At 39.3% G+C, this 21,041-nt stretch overlaps 1 protein-coding gene across 1 annotated transcript in view; it reads right to left on the bottom strand.

Moving 5' to 3' along the window:
* The window catches only part of LOC122556650 (electrogenic sodium bicarbonate cotransporter 1-like), a 116,686-nt gene that overhangs the window by 49,530 nt on the left and 46,115 nt on the right, over positions 1–21,041 (bottom strand). Inside the window, exons 14-16 of the mRNA XM_043703637.2 lie at positions 16,881–16,994; positions 8,081–8,242; positions 3,898–4,076 (exon numbers count right to left, since the gene is read on the bottom strand). Of these exons, the coding sequence (XP_043559572.2) occupies positions 3,898–4,076; positions 8,081–8,242; positions 16,881–16,994 (455 nt within the window). The remainder of the gene's footprint in view (positions 1–3,897; positions 4,077–8,080; positions 8,243–16,880; positions 16,995–21,041) is intronic.

The following is a 21,041-nucleotide window of genomic DNA, read 5'->3' on the forward strand; positions in this document are numbered from 1 at the left end:
TAACGTAACACCCCTGTTTAAACAGATGGGAAATTATTGATGACTTAGTCTGATCTTGGTTGATTGTAAGATTTTAGAGTCCATTATTAAGGATTAGATTACAGAGTACTTGGAAGTGCATGGTGTAATATGGCTGAAACAGCATGGCTTTGGAAAGGGGACATGATGCCTGACAAATCTGTTAGAATTCTTTGAGAAGGCAATGAGTAAGTTAGACAGTAGAAAGCCAGTGAACATGACTGACAGTATTTGGATTTCCAGAAGGCCTTTGACAAGGTGCCACACAGGAGGCTGCTAAATAAGACAAGAGCACGTGGTGTTCGGGGCAAGTTACTGGCATGGATGAATGATTAAAATGTCTTTTTCAGGATGACAGCCAGTGACTAGTGGGAGTTCTGCAGGGTTCAATGTTGTGACCACAACTATTCACGTTACACATTAATGATCTGGACAAAGGAACTGAAGGCATTGTGACTAAGTTTGCAGAATACATAAAGATAGATGGATGGATAGGTAGTGTGGAGGAAGTGAGGAGACTGCAGAAGGCCTTGGAGAAGCTAGAAGAGTGGGCAAAAAAGTGGCTTATGGAATATAATGTGGGAACATGTGGGGTTATGCAATTTTGTAGGAAGATTAGAGGCATAGACTATTTTCTAAATAGGGAATGACTTTGGAAACCTGAAGCACAAAAGGGACTTAAGACAATCCTTAACTAGGATTCTCCTCCCATGCACCAGCTCCTCCACCAGGACCTCTGTGTCCCTGTCAGGGTACAGCAGTGCCATTTTCCCTTTTCTCTGACATGTTCAGATTCTGTCCGGCAATAAGCAGGGCAGCTTGGAATACTCATCTGGGTCCATAGAAACTTTTTAAATAATCGCACGGTGGCCAAGGATGTTTGTTATTTGGCCGACGTCTGGTGAGTGGCAAATTGTTTTGGGAATAGTGTGTAGTAAGAAGGGGAGAAGTGGGATGTGAGGGTTACTATACTGACAGGCAAGTGGTTAATGAGGTGAGTTTGGTAGGGTACAGCAAGAAACCTCACTGGGCCTTTCAGTGAGGATCCCTCCAAAAAAACTCAATGTGACTCACATTTAACCAGAGATTCATTTGTTTCAGCCCTTTGTTTTTAATTTCACCCTTGAATGACCTTGTTATAATTCCAAGTTTATTCTACAAAAGAAAATGAATTCGCTGAGTCCTTTTACATTTTAAACACCTTGATCAGAGTAGTTGATTTGAATTCCAAAATCTCTGCTCATTTACAATCTCTCGTTTCTCCCATACAGGAAGCAATTTGATGTATCTTTCTTGAGGCCAATGTGAATGGTCTCATACCTATTCACATTCAAATTCACTTGTCATAGTTTTACACAGTTGCTTAATCTGTCCCCATGCATTTGCAACTTCTTATTTTTATTCCTTACTTTTAATCCTAATTTATTGTCATCTGCAACAAGATAAAAGCAACTTTTATCACATAATAAATATAGAGTGAAAAATTGAAGCCCTAGAGCAGATCCCTCCAATCAGACTGCCCTTTCTTCTCATTTACTTTTCCAATTGGTTTCCAATTTAAGTCAATAACTTATTTGCAATTTCATATACATTTATTTTTGCTCATAATCTCATATGTGGAATGATACCAAATGCCTTTTAGAAGCCCCTGTAAATATAGGATAACATCCATAATTCTCCCTTATAGGCCTTATTAACAACATCCTCAAAAAAAATCAACTAAATTTGATTTTAACAAACTAACTACTGTTATATAGATGAGGCATCTAACCCCAGATGTCTTGTGTTGTATTATTCACTTGGACCACTATGTGTGACTCCTCTAGAAACCTTTATTTCACTATTCTATCTCCCTCAGCTCTTAAGGGGATATCTGGATACATTTCCACAGAGTGGCCCAAATGCCCATTTTTCAGATCAATGCAGTGAATATTTGACACATTTCATCTCCAAGACCAATCATGACTTCACTTAAAGGTCTTCAAGAAAAAGAGACAAATCAGACTGGCAAGTAAAGAATCTCTCACTTGTCAAACTACTACAAAAACAACATTTTTTCTGAAAAGGTTATATTAAGGCCAAGTGAACCCATTACATTTTTTTAAAATGCTGTGCTATTTACAAACATTATGTGTCTTTTTGCTTATAGAATCATAGAGGCATAGAGTTATACAGCATAGAAACAAGCCCTTGGGTCCAACTCAACCACGCCAATCAGATATCCTAATCAGTCTAGTCTCATTTGGCCCAAGTCCCTCTAAACCTTTCCTATTCATGTACCCATCCCAATACCTTTTAAATGCTGTAATTGTACCCATTTCCAACACCTCCTCTGACAGCTCATTCCATACACGCACCACCCTCGGCATGAAAATGTTGTCTCTCAGATCTGTTTTAAATCTTTCTGCTGTCACCTTATGCCTATGCCCTCTAATTTTGAACTCTCATACCCTAGGAAAAAGACTTTGGCTATTCACCCTATCCATGCCCCTCATGATTTTATAAACCTCTTTAACAAAACCCTTTGGCCCCCAAAGCCCCAGCCTATCCAGCCTCTTCCCATTGCTCAAAGCCTCCAGTCCTGACAACATCCTTGTAAGTCTTTTCTGAACCCTTTCAAGTTTCACAACATCCTTCCTCTAGCAGCAAAAACAGAACTGAATACAGTATTCTAAAATTGGCCTCACTAATGTCCTGTACAGCCACAACATGACCTCCCAACTCCTACACTCAGTGCACTGACAAATGAAGATAAGCATGTCAAACATCATCTTCGCTACCCTGTCAATTTGCGACTCCAATTTCAAGGAACTATGCACAAGCAACCCAAGTTGTCTTTGTTCGACAATATTTCCCAGGGCCCTACTATTAACTGTATAAGTCCTGCCCTGATTTGCCTTACCAAAATGCCTCATATTACACCTCACATTTATCTAAATTAAACTCCATCTGCTACTCCTTGAGAAATTGGTCCACCTGATCAAAGTCCCATTGTACGCTTTTGCGACATGAACTTTCTTCACTGTCCACTACACCACCCAGTTTGGTGTCATCTGCAAACCTACCAACGATATCTCCTATATTCACATCCAAATCATTTATAAAAATGAAAAGCAGCAGACCCAGCACCAAGCCTTGCAGTACATCGCTGGTCACAGGCCTCCAGTCCAAAAATTGACACTCCATCATCACCCTCTGTCTCCTAACTGCCAGCCCATTTTGTATCAAATTGGCTAGCTCCCCATGGAGCTCAAGTAATGTCACCTTGCTAACCAGTTTACCATGCAGAACATTGTCTATATAGACTTCAGCAAGGCATTGACAATGTGTACCCTGCTCTGCCTTCATCAATCTTCTTTGTCATCTCTTCAAAAAACTCAATGCATTGTCCAAATTATATTAGCATGTCATTTTAATTTGTGATAGTCAATCAATTTACCAAGTAATTGTAGTCTGTGTACATTACTCCATCATTAGTTTATTGCTTTCAAACATGATTGGGAATTATTCTTCACATATTCTCTCACAATAAGATTACAATCACAGAATAATTGTTAAATTTACTTGTATTAATCTATATATTGTGCTGAATGTGAGATTGAATTCATAACAGTCTGCTCATGGAAACTACTGTGTAGCCATGAAACAACAGCATGTGCTGAAAAGAGAAAGATTAGGTACAATGATTATACTTAGACTAAGAATCTGAGATAATAACTGATACATGTCCATGGATATGTTGGATGAGAATACAGCTCAGTCGATTACATGAAGAACACAATTATGCTCTAAGTAAATGCACCCAATTTAAAAAGAACTCTAATTATATTATTTCCATCAACAATCTATTAAAAATCCTCAGAATATTGCTCAACATACCTCACTCCCATAAATGTGGGCTCTACACCTGGGGCAGATTTTGCAGTCTCCATTTTCAAGCTGTCTATGTGTGCAAGGGATATTACAGTTGCGGACACGTACCAGGGCAGACCCATGAATGAAGTAAGGATCATAATGATAGCTATCCAGAACAGGTCTAGGTGAAAGCCAGCACCTTTCTGTGGGGTAATTGTCACAGTTTGAATTGGGAAAAGAAAACACATGCTAAATAGAAATTGCATCTGTCCAAAATATTACTTACCCTGATTGCCATTTCTCTAAAACTTCAAGATTGGTCTTCTGTTAGAGTTGTACAATGGAGTCCCTTTCAGATGTTATAAAATAACATTGTTTCCCTCACAATAGTCATTTCAGTTTTCAGATTTCAGCTACTATTCCATGTAAAGTATTCATATTTCACTTTTATATATTAAATTAAGTTACATACAATTATTTAGAAAAGTTCCTATTTTGCTTGGTGAACAAGGGATTGAAGCTAAGTGATTCACTTTAAATTGACTTATTTTTCAATATTCTACATTGCAGCCAGTAGATGATCTCCTAGTATTGTAGCAATTATTTGTTTATGTAGGGTTTAATCAGTATATATATTAAAGTGAAAATGAATTAATAAATGGTCCATAGTTAGGTGAAATTGAATGATTTTAATAATTTAAATTTATTTTTAAATTTACACAATTAATATCCCTTCTGTTTATGGAAGGAAGGTAATGTGGCAACTTGTAATTCGACTTTTCTGCCCTCATTTGGCCTTGAAATCTTTCCCCTTGTTCTCTCTTGAAACTCATTGCCATTTGCTGAGACAAGGTTTCCATTTTCCAATATCTCAAAGTAATGAGTCGTAATGTTTGTATCTGGAGAATTGGTAAGGGGAAGTTATTTAATAATGTGGACTGTTAATCTGAGTCTGTGCTGTTCCATGTGTGAACATGAAGACTTCAAGAGATCATTGTCAAATTACTTCCTTTGTCAAACACTGAACAGGTTAATGGAAGAGGGATAAGTAAGGACAGTATGTGGCTATTACAGATGGATAGGGCTCTCATTACCATGACATTAGAGTAACTTCTAGGTCTGGAGAAGGCTGTACAGTAAAGTAATGCATCTATATGGTTTTTTTAAGTTGAAAATGCTCCATGACACAGAGGTATCATCAGACAAAAATAGATGCTGAGACAGTTAGTGAGATAATAGAAGTGGTAGCCAATGGGAATTAAAAGAGAATCTTACAGGTGGAGAGGGAGCAGGTAATTTGAAGGGTTGGTGGCTGGGGGTTTAGTGTCTGGGTTGGGGAGGGAGGAGAAATATTGAAATCAGAGTGGTAAAACAAAACTGAAACTTGAAACAGTCTTATGATAATGAAGAACAAGACAGTGCTAAAGCTGATCTTGAGGCACACCTAAAGTGTAGGAGGGAAATGAAAATGAGGCTTTAAAGAGCAAAACAGATTATTCAAAGAAGACCAACGAATAACATAGAAGAGGATATACAGGGCATTTTGGGGAGAGGCATTCAAATCCTGCCATTGTAGATAGTGGAATTTGAATTTTTTTAAAATTGTGGAATTAAGAGTCTAATGATGACCATGAAACCGTTGTTGATTATCAGAAATACCCTTCTGGTTCATTAATATCTTTTAGGGAAGGAAACTGCCATTCTTACCTGGTCTGGCCGACATGCAACACAGACCCACAGCAATGTGGTTGACTCTTAACTGCTGTCTGGGCAATTAGGGATGGGCAATAAATGCTGGCTTAGCCAGTGATGCTCTCACCCCATAAATGAATACAGAATTTTCATGAAAATATAAAAAAGGAAAAGAACAAACAAAAAGAGTCAAGCAACTCCAGGATGTAGGAAGTAATCTTAATTGTGTAGACTGAAAATGGCACATATATTACATATCCATAACCTGGAACTTCCTTGGAGTTGTTTATGCTGCACCATCATAACTTCCCGTGAAGTTATGTCAGCAAATTGGGAGCTGCTTGAAGAAATTATCAGTCAATATTTTGCATTTACCTTAACAAAACGAGAGAGCTTTTGTATAGTAGCAGAACTTTTGAAACAACCAATCAATAAAACAATTGATATCGGACAACTCAAATTGAAACAGAAAATGCTGAATAAACTCAGCAGGTTTGGCAGCATATGTGGAGAGAGAAACAGCGTCAACATTTCAAGTCCAATGTAATTTTTCTTGAGAACTGGCTGCGTTTGCTTTCATTTGATATCAGACAACTGATGATTCAGAAAATACCCAAGGTACTCAGTACGTCACTCAACATTAATGTAAGGTAATTGACCTTGTTTCTTTCTCCATTGAAGCTACCTGAACTGCTCTGCATTTCGTTTTTCAACTTCAGATTTCCAGCATCTGCAGTATTTTGCTTTTATCTGACATACTGTTCAGGGTTGATAAGTTAGAAGACTCTAACACATGTACCCAGGCTACAAAAAAGGAATCAAAAGTTGGATAATAGATTCTCTGATCACAATTTGCGAATCCTGACTAAACATGAAAGTTGTGCCCTGGAACCAGAGACGAGAGGATATCGCATCATTGTTTAGAAAACGGTAAGTGGTTAGTCACACAACTATAGATCTGTCTGTCTAATAGCAGATGCAATTAACAATTAGATATTCTTAGCAACTTAACAATCGATTTTTAATCCCCGCTGTCTGTTTTGCTGAAAGACACATTGTGTTTTACAAGTATAATACCTTTTTGAAGAAGTGATGAACTAGATAAACATTGTATGTCAGATAGATTTTAGAAGATACTCAAAAGATGCCACACAAGATGTCTGTTAGAAATTTCTGTTGCATTGGAAATGAATAGGGAGAGGTAGAACATTGTTTAATAGCCTAGACAAAAAGTGGGCTAAAAGTGTCCCACGTGTATTCATACAAAAGATTTGGATGAATGTTGTCAATTTAAAAATAGAATGAGCAATATAAAGACATAAAGACAACAAAAGTAGGCTAATGGAATGTGTCAGATGCAATTTAATATAAATAAGTCATTAAGCAATACGTTTTGAGGAAAAAGGAAATAAAAAGATTATTTCACTTATGGAAAGGCACTGAAGGGAGTGGGTGAAAGGACTTAGGAAATTCAATTCCATGATTTTATAAAAATGCAACTGTAATTAGATGAGGCCATAAAAAGGTCGATAGAATTTTGCATTTTATGAATATAGATTTGGATGTGAATGAAGAGTTAACGAAGAATTTATATAAATACAGGCTCAGATACAGTCGAACTGAATCTCATCTCATGCATCACCAATGGCATACAGAGCATGAGCTGAGAGCACTAAATGACGTAGTTACAAGAGGAGAAATGAAATCTTGCAATTCTTTCCATATAGCAGAGAAAGCTAAGGAGATGAAATTGAGATTTTTAAAATTATAAGAAACTTAAATGGAAAACATTGTTTGTGCTGATTTGAGAGCATGAGAAAGTGAGGATTGCAGATGCTGTAGATCAGAGTCGAAAGTGATGCTGGAAAAGCACAGAAGGTCACGCAGCATCTGAGGAACAGGAGAATCGACGTTTTGGGCATAAGCCCTTCATCAGGAGTGTGTGTGGGTGTGTGTGTGTGCGCGCACGAGAGAGATGAAGGGCTTATGCCCGAAACATTGATTCTCCTGCATCTCGGATGCTGCCTGACCTGATTTGAGCAACAGCAAAGAATAATCAGTTTAAGACTGGAGAGTGAGGAGAAGTGTTCGGAAATATCTCTTAACACAGACGTTGTTAGCATATGGAATGCTTTGCCACTGAGAATGGTTAGAATAGATACCACACTCTCTTTATAGAATTTGATGCAGCAAGATGAAGTAATATGAAAAAGCATGGGATTATGAGATTAGGTTTGAATTGCTCTGCTGAAGAATCAGAATAGATAGGATAGGTTGTCTGACTTTCTTTATCATAAACTTATATGTTTGTAATGCTAATATTAATAGATGACATAATTTCAGCAAATACATGGATTGTTAATTATAGCTAAATTTCAAAATAATTTTGGAATAAAGTTAGAACTGTCATGTGATTTTGCAAATATTTAAAGAAACAAACCATCAAGCAATTGTTTTCCAACTGACAGTGCAGTGAAACAATTTTTTTTTCAAACAGGAGAAATTAATGACAAACCTTGAGTTTATGTTCCTTGCGGTTCAGGATGAGAGCAGTAATCTGCTGGTCCATAAAGATAAGTATGGTGACCAGTAAAGCTGGTGCAATTGCAATGAGGCACATCCACCATTCATTCCCACCAAATGGATACACAAACCACCCTCTGTGTGGGTTCGTTGGCTTTAATAAAAAGAATAATATCCATTATATTGCATTTCCTCAAAGCATTACAAAGTGAAAAGCTCCATTTATCTTCCACACATCTTTCCTCATCTAACGATCTATTTAACCCTTTATTCCTGTTTCCCTCATCTGTCTATTTAGCTTCTGCTTAGAAGTTTGTATAGAATTCATTTCCATAAATCCGTGTGGTAGTGAGCTCTCAACACTTATGAGTAAGGGTGTTTCTTGAAAATTCCCTCCTGGATTTATTGGCTTATTCTATTGCAGAGAAAATTGGACACTTTCTGTAACTCTGACAGTTCATAAGCTGATAAATGTAAGTTTATTGTTTAAACATCAAAAATAAATGCATTTAAACGAGTGTTTGTGTGATGGAAGAATTCAATATCAGTGTAGATTAATTTATAATCAGCAGATTAAACAAAAATTGCCTACATTAAAAAGTATTCAAAGAACAGTTGTATTTTGAAAGTTAAAGACCCTGAAGAGCTGTTACAATGTCATTTGGATAACCATGCTTAAAACCCATGAGTTCATATAATTCAGGGAGATTTGAGTTGATAAACAAATACAAAAAAGTTTACCCAATCTCTTTATTATGGCAACAATGTCGTCTTTAAGTTCATACTGTTGCATGTGTTGGTAATAGACAAACCAAACAATTTACTAAAGTATTAACTATGCAGAGGTATTATGTTTAAATATTATTGTATGATCGTCCCACAAATAAAAAATTAATGCTGCTGCTTTGTTTCACACTAAATCAGAATTAGTTCAATGTTTTGATGTTTCTGTGTCAATGCAATAATTAAAAATAGGTATTTTAGCCTCCTAAAGGGCCAGAAAAGCAGCTTAAATATTTTGCAATCGCGTGTGACAATAAAAACCTTGATTTTTGATTATAGTGGCAAAATGAGAGTACACCAAATTGGTGGGGTTAGCTTCCTATAACAGGGTAAGTTTCGAGAACAGGCAATTGTAGTTTACAGTACTGACTGGAATAGCCTTGAGACTGCTTTTCTTCTTTTTCATTAAGACCTTTTACAAAGTAAATTTGCCCAGTTATTATTTTAAAACTTCTACTATCCTTAATAATCCCAAATGCAAATATAGCAATGTAATTACATCATGCCATCTTAAGGCAGTAAGAGAAAGTCCATAGAATATTCATGTTAGATGTGACAAAGCATCAAATTTTACCTCATTACAGTTTTACTAACACAATCCGGAGACAAATATAACAAATGTTTTGCCAGAAGCAGATGATAAGCAATGACACAAATTGCTAATTTCATAATTGGATGTCTTGAATTCACCAAATTGTCTGCAGGAAGTGCACGAATAATGAATCCCACTGCCTCGATTTTACATTCATTAAGTGCACTTTGCTGCAGGATGTGACAGCTGTGTGTTTAAATTAAACCCTAGTCCTTGTTCAGATTTGTTAATTATATTTAGACTGGACTTCAAAACTTTCTACCTGGGGAAATGGATGGGATAAGACAAAAGTTCAATCTCTGGCCCCTTGCTGAGATATTTGTATCACCGATAGTCACAGGTGAGGTGACGGAAGACTGGAGATTGGCTAACATGGTGCCACTGTTTAAGAAGGCTGATAAAGGCACATCAGGGAACGACAGACCAGTGAGTCTGACGTCGGTGGTGGGCAAGTTGTTGGAGGGAATCCTAAGGGACAGAATGTACATGTATTTGGAAAGGCAAGGACTGATTAAGGATCGTCAACATGGCTTTGTGCGTGGGAAATCTCACAAATTTGATTGAGTTTTTTGAAGAAGTAACAAAGAAGATTGATGAGGGCAGAGCGGTAGACGTGATCCATATGGACTTCAGTAAGGTGTTCGACAAGGTTCCCCATGGGAGACTGATTAGCAAGGTTAGATCTCACAGAATACATGGAGAACTAGCCATGTGGATACAGAACTGACTCAAAGGTAGAAGACAGAGGGTGGTGATGGAGGGTTGTTTTTCAGACTGGAAGCCTGTGACCAGTGGAGTGCCACAAGGATCGGTGCTGGGTCCACTACTTTTTGTCATTTATATAAATGATTTGGATATGAGCAGAAGAGGTATAGTTAGTAAGTTTGCAGATGACACCAAAATTGGAGGTGCAGTGGACAGTGAAGAAGGTTACCTCAGATTACAACGGGATCTTGACCAGATGGCCAATGAGCTGAGAAGTGGCAAATGGAGTTTAATACAGATAAATGTGAGGTGCTGCATTTTGGGAAAGCAAATCTTAGCAGGACTTAATGGTAAGGTCCTAGAGAGTGTTGCTGAACAAAGAGGTCTTGGAGTGCAGGTTCATAGCTCCTTGAAAGTGGAGTCGCAGGTAGATAGGATAGCGAAGCAGGCGTTTGGTATGCTTTCCTTTGTTGGTCAGAGTATTGAGTACAGGAATTGGGAAGTCATGTTGCAGCTTTACAGGACATTGGTTAGGCCACTGTTGGAATATTGCGTGCAATTCTGGTCTCCTTCCTATCGGAAGAGTGTTGTGAAACTTGAAAGGGTTCAGAAAAGATTCACAAGGGTGTTGTCAATGTTCACAACATCATTGCCTTGACTTGCTTTTTTGTTCTTTGCTCCCTCAGAGCTTAAAGGCTTCAGCCTTCTGTCCAGCCTTGATGTTAGTACAGGCACAAAGCTATGCAGCTTGTCATGGCTGTCAGCAATCAGACAAGTGAGTGGATATGTTGCTGTACAGCACTCTGCTACTTCAGTGTTACAGCTGCAGCTGACAGAGCACACACACTGCATTTACGTCAACAAAATGGCCAGGTCTCAAAGTAGTCCTCAGTCAGATCAAGGGAGACCATTTTCAGCCAGGTGTCCCAACACGGTTAGAATAAGGGCATCAATCATTATTAGCTCAAAGGCTTAGATACAAGCCAACTGCCTAGGACAGTCAGTGTGGGGGTCCATATCACCATTTGTAGGGAGTGCGCTATGGTCAGTCCTGCATGCCCAGTGCAACCAGTTCAGGGGGTTGTGGGAAGTCAGGCAGAGGAGCTCTGCAGAGATTAGTCAGGGTTCTACTCAGTCAAAAGTATGGCTCTGGAAAAGCACAGCAGATCAGCAGCATCTGAGAAGCAGGAGAGTCGATGTTTCGGGCATAAGCCCTACATCAGGAGAGTGTGTGTGTGTGTGCACGCGCACTGAGAGATAAATGGGAGGGGTGTGAGACTGGGGGAGAAGGTAGCTGGGAATGCGATAGGTGAATGAAGGTGATGGTACTAGGTTGGAGCTGAGGGTGGAGCAGACACGTGGGAAGGAAGATTGACAGGTCAGACAGGTCAAGAGTGCAGTGCTGAGTTGGAGGGTTGGATCTGGGATAAGGTGGGGGGATGGGAGATGAGGAAACTGGTAAAATCGACATTGATCCCATGTGGTTGGAGGGTCCCAAGGTGGAAGATGAGGCGTTCTTCCTCCAGGCATTGGGTGGCTAGGATTTGGCGGTGGAGGAGGCCCAGGACTTGCATGTTCTTGGCGGAGTGGGAGTGGGAGTTGAAGTGATTGGCAGGGTTGTTTAGTGTGTGTGTCCCAGAGATGTCCTCTGAAATGTTCTGCAGGTTGGCGTCCTGTGTCCCCAATGAAGAGGAGACCACATCGAGAGCAATGGACACAGTAGATGAGGTGTTGGATGTGCAGGAAGATCACTGTCAGATGTGGAAGGATACTTTGGGGCCTTGGATGGAGGTGAGTTGGGGGAGGTGTGGGCGCAGATTTTAAACCTCTTGCGGTGGCAAGGGAAGGTGTCGGGAGTTGAGGGTGGATTGGTGCAGGGGGCGTGGACCTAATAAGCGAGTCGTGAAGGGAATGGGATGTGGAATGCTGATAGGGGTGAGGAGGGAAATATATCTCTGGTGGTGGGGTCTGACTGTAGGTGGTGGAAATGATGGAGGATGATCCATTGTATCTGGAGATTGGTAGGGTGGAAGGTGACCACCCTGCCAATCCTTGTTGTGGTTGGAGGGGTGGGGTTCAAGGGCGGAAGTGTGGGATGTGGAAAAGATGCGCTGGAAGGCATTGTTGACCACATGGGAGGGGAAATAGCGGTCCTTGAAGTCAGAGGCCATCTGGGATGTTTTGGAGTGAAATTGAACCTCCTGGGAGCAGATGCAGCAGAGGCAGAGGAATTGGGAGTAAGGGATAGCATTTTTATAGGAGGTGCAGTGGGAGGAGGTGTAGTCCAGGTAGCTGTGGGAGTCGGTGGGTTTGAAGTAGATGTCCGTGTTGAGTCAGTCACTGGAAACGGAAATGGAGAGATCCATAGTGGAGGAAAAGGTGTGGAATGGTGCCGGTGTAACTGCGGATGATGGACTGTTCCTTGTACCCGACGAAGAGGCAGGCACAGCTAGAGCCCGTTCAGGTGCCTATGGCTACCCCTTTGGTCTGAAATTGGCAATGGTGGCAGTGTAATGGGGCAGCTGGGGCAGAAATGATATCATCATTTACCGCAGTGGTGGCTGTAGCAGCCGCATGGCTAATGGTGTCTGAGTGGTCAGTCAGTCAAGGTTGACCATCCAAGTTGTCAGAGGGTGGCAGATCATGGTCAGTCTTAGGGATCAGCTCAATAAAAGTCAATGGGATTTATCAGGGGCCAATGCTGTGGTAGTGAAGTTAGTGAAGTCAATTCTGTGGACTTATGGCAGCATGCTGGGATGCAGACTGGACAGTAATTGTAAAAGGGGAAAGGGGGTGAAATGATAGTGCATTAGAGACAGGAGCTACTGCAGGGGCTGAAGAATTGTCACTGCTACGCTGACTCTGATAATTGGGAGCTCACTATTGCACCCACTGTGATTGGTATGATTAAGCTGTATGCTACACCAGGGATTGGGGGATAAGTAGCACTTCTCTAGATAGAATTCTGAGATTGATGACTTTCAACCCTTTGTAACTTTTCATTTGAAAATATTGTGACCTGCAATCATGTTGTTGATTTCTGTCATTGCTTTTGTTTTCTCAAAATGTCATTTTTCTCCACTGTGCTTTTCTACATTTCACAGTTAAATACATGTAACTGTTTTTAGGTGTCTACCATCTTGTTTTCAAGGAAGATTTAGATAGAGTTCTTATTGCTGCAGAGTATGGTGAGAAAATGGGAACACGGTACTGAGTTGGATGATCAGCCCTGATCATATTTAATGGTGGAGACAGCTCAAAAGACTGAATGGCCTATTGCTGCTCCTATTTCTGCCACAGGGAGAATAGGAACTTATTAAGGTGGTGCTGGCAGGGTACTTAGAAAATCTCAATGCAGTGTGGCAGAGTCAACATGGTTTGTAAAAGGAAATCATGTTTGACTATTAGCATTCTTTGCGGAAGTAACCAGCAAAGTGGCTAAAGGGGAACCTGCAAACGTGACATACCTTGATTTGCAAAAAGCATTTTACAAGGTATCACACATGTTATTACATAAAATAAGAGCCCGTGATGTACAGAGTAACACATTAGCATGGATACAAGATCGGTTCGCTAATAGGAAACAGAAGGTAGGTAAAAGTGGGTCATTTTTAGGTTGACACGATGTAACAATTGAAGTACCACAGGGATCAACGCTGTGACCTCTTCCACTATTAATGATTTATTTCAGTTTAAGTGAGAGCTTAGGTGTCTGGTAACTAAATTTCCTGATGACATAGAGATAACTGTGAAGGCAGGTTTCAGACAGTGTGTATAGAGTCTGCAAAGGAATAGATAACGTAAGTGAATGGAGTATAATGTGGGAACGTGTGAAACGTGTCCACTTGGGAAGGAAGAATAGAAAAGCAACATAATATTTAAATAAAAGAGAGACTGCAGAACTCTGAGACAAAGATGGATCTTGGTGTCTGAGTGCATGAATCATAGCAAGTCACAATGCAGGTACAACAAGGGATTAGGAAGGCAAATGGCAAGGTAAGTAGAATGTAACAGTATAAGTGGTCTGTGATATTTGTACAGGTCTTTGAAGAGACCATCACTAGGCTAATTCCTGGGATGAAAGGGTTATTTATCATGAACAGCTAAACAGGTGAGGCCTTTATTCATTATCACTTTGAAGAATGAGGGGTGAGCTAAGAGAAACATAAGATTCTGAGAGATCTCAAAAGTTTGAGAAACTTTTTTCCACTAATGGGGGAGTTTCAAATTCGGGAACATAGTTACAGAATAAGGAAACATTCATTGAAAACAGATATGAAGGAATTTATTCTTTCAGAGGAAGTGAACATCTGGAATTCTTAGTGGATTGTGGAGGTTAGATTAACGAAAGAAATTTAAAAAGTAGTTAGTTTTTTGAAATTAATCGAGGAGCTCAGGACTACGAGGAGTTGGTACAAAAGAGGAATTTAGACCTGAGATAGATTAGCCATGATCTTGTTGAATGATGAGGTTACCATGAGAGGCCAATGGCTTATTCCTGGTCTTATGTTCATATAACTATATTAGTGCATTAAGGAGATATTTCATTGCATTAGAAGCAGTTCAGAGAAGGTTTACTTGACTGATTCCCAATAGGAGGGAGTTACCTTTGAAGGAAAGGTTGGAGAGACTATGGGTCTCTATCCATGTGCGTTTAAGAAGTAAAAGATCCTAAGAGGATTTCACAGGGTGAATGCTGAATGGACATTTGTGTGGGAAAGACTAGAATTATGGGTCACAGTTTAAAATAAAGGAGGCTTCCATTTAAGATGGAAATGAAACAATTTGTTTTCCCTCAGAAGATCCCAATTCTATGGAATGCTCTGTCCAAGAGAATGGTGGAAGACACTGAATGTCTCTAAGGTAGAGATCGATGGACATTTGGCTAACAATGGAATCAGAGAATAGGGGACAGGCAGGAAAAAGTGGAGGTTACAGTTAAATCAGCCAGAATATGATTGAATGGTGGAATAGGTTTGAGGGTCCAAATGATCTAGGAAAAAGTGAGGATTGTAGATGCTGAAGATCGGAGTTGAGAATGTGATGCTGGAAAATCACAGCAGGGCAGGCAGCATCCGAGGAGCAGGAGAATCAACGTTTCGGGCAAGAGCCCTTCATCAGGAATGACCTTCCCCTATTCAGAGTTTGCATGATTAGGAGCATGTACAGACCCCTGCCAATACATCTTTTCACCAGAAGCTTGCTTGGTACTTCGGCATCCATTCACTCATTTGTAGGATTTTAATACCATATTCAATTTTCCTTTTCTTTATCCTTCTCACTGTAAATATACACACTCTGTGTATAAAGGTTTATAGGTTTTCCTCTTTTATTTCAACTATTTCAAATATTATTAAACTGTTTCTCCACTGCCTCATACTTCAATCCCTCTGTTTATTAATCTCATGCTTTTAATTCCTTCACGAACTACAAGTTTTGCTGATTGTTAAATAACTGTGTATTTTAAAATAAATCATGAAGTATATAGTTCCATTAATGCCTTTATTGGCTAAGTGTAATGATGTCTGAGAATTACGTATGGAAAGAGGTGAATAATATCTGTCACACATGATCAAAGATCACAGAATTTTTATGGTGTAGAAAGAGGCCATTTATTCTATCGTGTCCACACTGCCTTGTTGAATAAACAACTTGCCCTGTGAATTCTCTTACCTTCTCCTTGTAATGTGTGCACTTTTCCTTTCTAGTTAGTGGTCTTAGTGGAAACTGGGCAGTGCATTTCAGTTCCTAACTGCTCACTACATGAAAGAAGGTTTTGCTTATATTACCTTGGTTTGTTTTACTTGTTACTTCAAACTTATGTTGAAAAGGGTGGTGCTGGAAAAGCACAGCTGGTCAGGCAGCATCTGAGAAGCAGAAGAGTCGATGTTTTGAGCATGAGCTTTTCACCTTCCTAATAAAACATCGACTCTCCTGCTCCTTGGATGCTGCCCGACCAGCTGTGCTTTTCCAGCACCACACTTTTCGACTCTGATCTCCAGCATCTGTAGTCCTCACTTTCTCTTACTTCAAATTTATACCCTCTCACTCATGACACTTTTACAAGTAGGAAAAATTTCGTGCTAACCTTTCTATTCAGACCCTTCATGATTTTGAATACCGCTGTCAAATCTCCTCTCAGCCATTTACTTCCTCCAAGCAAAACAGTTCTAACTTCTCCACTCTGCCTTCATGACTGAAGATCATCATCCCTGGAACCATTCTTGTGAATCTTCCCTCCACTCTCTCTAATGGCTACCCAAGCTTCTTAAAATGCACTGATCAGAACTGGATGCAATTTTTCAGCTGAAATAGAACTAATGACTAATACAAGTTCAACATAACCTCATTGCTCTTGTACTTTATTTCACTGTTAATAAAGCCCAAGATACTGTACACTTTATTAGCCACATTCTCATCCTGTCCCGTCACCTTCAATGATTTCATAAACAGATGTACACAAACATCCTATTCCTGTAAGTCCTTTAAAAGTTTTACCCTTCATATGATCTCTCCATTTTTTTTTCCAAAATGCATCACTTCATATCTCTCTGCATTGAAAATCATCTGTCCACTTATTCATTCAATTTGCTGGTGTTGACAATGTTTCCACATACTAGAAATGGTTTATGGCAAAGTAGCCTTCACTTCCAAGAAAAATCAATGCATTAATTAGACTGAGCAAACAATCTTCATATTCAGTGACACAAACCTTAAGCTCACTTGGCACAATGAGTTTTGGGGTATCCACACCAACGAGGATATCAACTCCACAGAAGATCAGTATTGACAGGATGATGGAAAAATCACTAATTAGTTTCCTGACCTAAGGAAGAAATCAGTAAGTTGTAAAACAATCATCATACAAAACAATTTAAATGGTTTCATATGCAAAAATTGGAGTGTTGAACTTTAATTGTTAAACTTGAGTCAACTATAATTATGGAATGAATTGAGAGAGCCAATCTAAATGTAATCCAGTTCTGATTATTTACAAGGACATTCCAGAACAAATGTGCTCTGACAGGTTTTACAGAATAGAATATGTCTGTCACAAGAGGCAATGGATCAGTTGGTCAATGTTGGACCCCAGCTCACAAATTCTGGCTGATTAGGCGCATGTTACTTGTTCTGATCTGTTGAGTGAAGTAATGCTAACTTCTTACTTCTGTGCACTGGAGGTACTGCTTCTTAAGCCTTTCTATCCATTAGTCATGTACATGAACAATAGCAGGCCGATTAGCCTAAACTCAGTCCTGGGTAAGAGTTTGGAGTCCATTTAGAAGGATGAGTTTTCTGAGTACTTGGAAGTGAATGCTTGAGATGGGGTAAAATAGGGTAAAGTCAGCATGGTTTCATCAAGGGAGGTCATGTCTGACAAATCTGCTAGAATTCTTTGAGGAGGTAATGAGCAGGCTAGACCAAGGAGAGCCAATGGATGTTATCTATCTGGACTTCCAGAAGGCTTGTGAGAAGATGCCATAAAGGAGGCTGTTGAGTAAGATAAGGGCCCATGGTTTTAGAGGCAAGGTTCTAGCATGGATAGAAGGTTGGCTGTCTGGCAGAAAGCAGAAATTGGGGATAAAAGGGTCTTTCTCAGGATGGCAGCTAGTGACATGCAGTGTTCTGCAAGAGTCAGTGTTGGAACCACAACATTTCACTTTATATATTAATTATCTAGATGAAGGAACTGAGGACATTCTGGCTAAGCTTGCAGATGATACAAAGCTAAGTAGAGGGACAGGTAGCATTAAGGAAGCAGGGAGAGTGCAAAAGGATTTGAACAGGTTAGGAGAGTGGGCAAAGAAGTGGCAGATGGAGTACAATGTGGGAAAGTGTGAGGTCATGCACTTTGGTAGGAAGAATAGAAGCATGGACTGTTTTCTAAATGGAGAGAAAATGCAGAAGTCCGAAGTGTAAAGAGACTTGGAAATTCTAGTCCAGGATTCTCTTAAGGTAAACCTGCAGGTTGAGTCAGTAGTTAAGAAAGCAAATTCAATGATAGCATTTATTTTGAGAGGACGTTAATATGAAAACAGGGATGTACTTCTGAGGCTTTATAAGGCTTTGGTCAGACCATATTTAGAGTACTGTGCACAGCTTTGGGCCCCATATCTCAGGAAGGATGTATTGGCCCTCGAGCGCGTTCAGGGGAGGTTCACAAGAATCGTCCCAGGAATGAAAAGCTTAACATATGAGGAACCTTTGAAAACTCTGGACCTATACTCAATGGAGTTTTGAAGGATGAGGGGGGATGTGATTGAAACTTACGGAATACTGAATGGCCTGGACAGAGTGGATATTGGGAAGATGTTTCCATTGATAGCAGAGACTAGGACCCAAGGGCACAGCCTTAGAGTAAAGGGAAAACCATTTATAATGGAGATAAAGAGAAACTTGTTTAGCCAGAGCGTGGTGAATCTAAGGAATTCACTGCCACCAAAGGCTGTGGAGGCCAGGTCATTGAGTATATTTAAGACAGAGATAGATAGGTTTTTGATTGTCAAGGGGATCATGGGTACAGGGAGAAAGCGGGAGAATGGAGTTGAGAAACCTATCGGCCATGATTGAATGGTGGTGCAGAGTCAATGGGCTGAATGGCCTAATTTCTGTTCCTATGTGTTATGTCTTATAGCATTCCTGAGCTTTAATGTGCTACCAATCAGTCTCAGATTGGCTAGGTAGCCAGCTCAATTTATGATTGGTTTCTTAAAGGTGATAGTCATCTTACTGATATCACTTCCAAACATCCCCTGACTGGTTCCCAAAGGTGTCAGTCATTTTTTGAATGAATTATTTCATTACAGCTTTTCCTTGTTAGGGTATTATCTGTACGGCTCCTCACTGAAAATGAAAATTCACTATGAAAGTGCTTTGTGTATGCTTAGAGGATATATAGTCGAATTGATACTGCTAAATGTTCAAAGCCAACCAATTCTTTTTAGATAAAAATAACTCTTTGTTTATGTACTACTTCACAGTAATTGCTGCTGACTGCAACAAGCTAACTTACAAGACATCTTTTTAAAAATTTCCTAAGATGTAGGGGTCATATTAACAAGCATTAAACCTTAAAATCACACTATATCTAAGTCAAGATTGACTTAAGAAATCAATATGTAGCATTAGAACTTATATTTCATACATTTACATTGAAATTAAAGGCCTGTCTCTTACATTGGATGCTTTAAGGAGAAAGTTACAACTTTAAGTTAAAATAACTAAACCAATTTCAAACAAAAGCTGTTTCACTTCAAAGCATCGTCACGAACATTTATTCTGTCACAAACATCTGTCTTTTTTATTTTGTTTGTTTACTTGTTTATTTTGAACTGAGGCGATGTGACACGTTTCACTAGAATAGGTAACGTCACCATAGTCCCAGATGCCTATATGGTTGCTCTCTAATACATATGCAAGTTACAGAAAAAGGCCATATCATATTGCACTGACCATAGCTCAACAAAATATAAAATCTAATGTCTGCTTGCTTGCACATACCAAATTATAACTAATTATTGAATAATAATCTTAATCCTACATTTGGACTAGCTAATTCCAATGTAATAAAACAAACGTAAAGCAAGCATAAACTGCAATTAAAGCAGCAGTACCCATTTTTAAATGGACACTTGCATGACTGAATTTGTGAACATGTTATGATTAATGATAATTAAGAATATCTATGGACAAGGATATTTAATTTCAAAACTGATAAAAAAACAGATTTAAAAATAATACCAAGAAGTTCATCTTGATGTAAGCAGTGTTTAGAAGCAAACAGGAGTAGAAGCAAAACGTTTGGAATTATTTAAGAGATAGTTTGATGCCCTAATGGGAAGTCAAGTCTTTTTTTCCTGAAAGGATGAGCTCATGTAGTTTGAATGCCCTCTCAATCCCATGTTCATCTTGTGATCTTTCCAATCTGAGACAAAAGTGCTAACTATTTTCAGCATGGGAACTGAACAGTCATGCTTTGTCCTAAGTTTGAGGGTAATTTAACCCAATTTGTTGCTAGAATTGACTCTGCATGATTATTTCAAACTGATGTCTCTGTCAAACCACAACAAAGCTAAGTTGCACTCATGAAATAATTTCAATGCCTTTTCAGGGGAAACATAAAATACGGCCAAATATTATGATAATACAAATCTCTACAATGTATCTGCCGGTACATTGCTGAGGTACAAAAATAGTCTTTCACCTCCTTTTATTTTCTTGGACCAGTCACAAGTTTAGTTCTTCTTTCAGTAACATCTTAACTTCATGCCAAAGCTAACCAGAGATAATAGCATCACAGAAGAGGGGAGTGCCATCATCGGAAGGCAAATCTGGCATGCAATGAGTTCAGAGCAATTTTATTCTGATCTGACAATCACACACACTAGTTTACGATAGTTGATGAATACTGATCAGAAATGGGAACATTGGGTGACTTTCCCCTCTTCTCACTGGACTCCTAGGGATGTTTGGCACTTCTCACACTATCAACCTCCTGCAAAGGTGGGTTGCCAATTTAGATTCACCAAAACCTAAACATTTAAATTTAACAACATGCCAGCAATATGATGATTTATTTATTGTCACAATGATTTATTTATTGTCACTTGCATTTTACAGTGAATAATATAGTAAAATACAATGAAAAATTTCAACAGTTGCCGCAATCTGGCACCATTTTGAATAGTCTAAGACTAAAAGGGATAAAAGACATAACTAAAAGAAATTGCTGAGCCCTGAGAGAGCTCACCATCACCTACGCCATCACCCCTCCTCCACAGCCTTGCCACCATCTGTGCTGGTCCCACCAACATAGGAGTTGCCACTCTTCAGGCGCCATCTCTTCACCACTGGGCCCACCTAATCGCCAATG

The sequence above is a fragment of the Chiloscyllium plagiosum genome, unplaced genomic scaffold, assembly GCF_037043375.1.
Source record: "Chiloscyllium plagiosum isolate Xiang-an unplaced genomic scaffold, Cpla_swu_hap1 HiC_scaffold_16, whole genome shotgun sequence".
NCBI lineage: Eukaryota > Metazoa > Chordata > Chondrichthyes > Orectolobiformes > Hemiscylliidae > Chiloscyllium > Chiloscyllium plagiosum.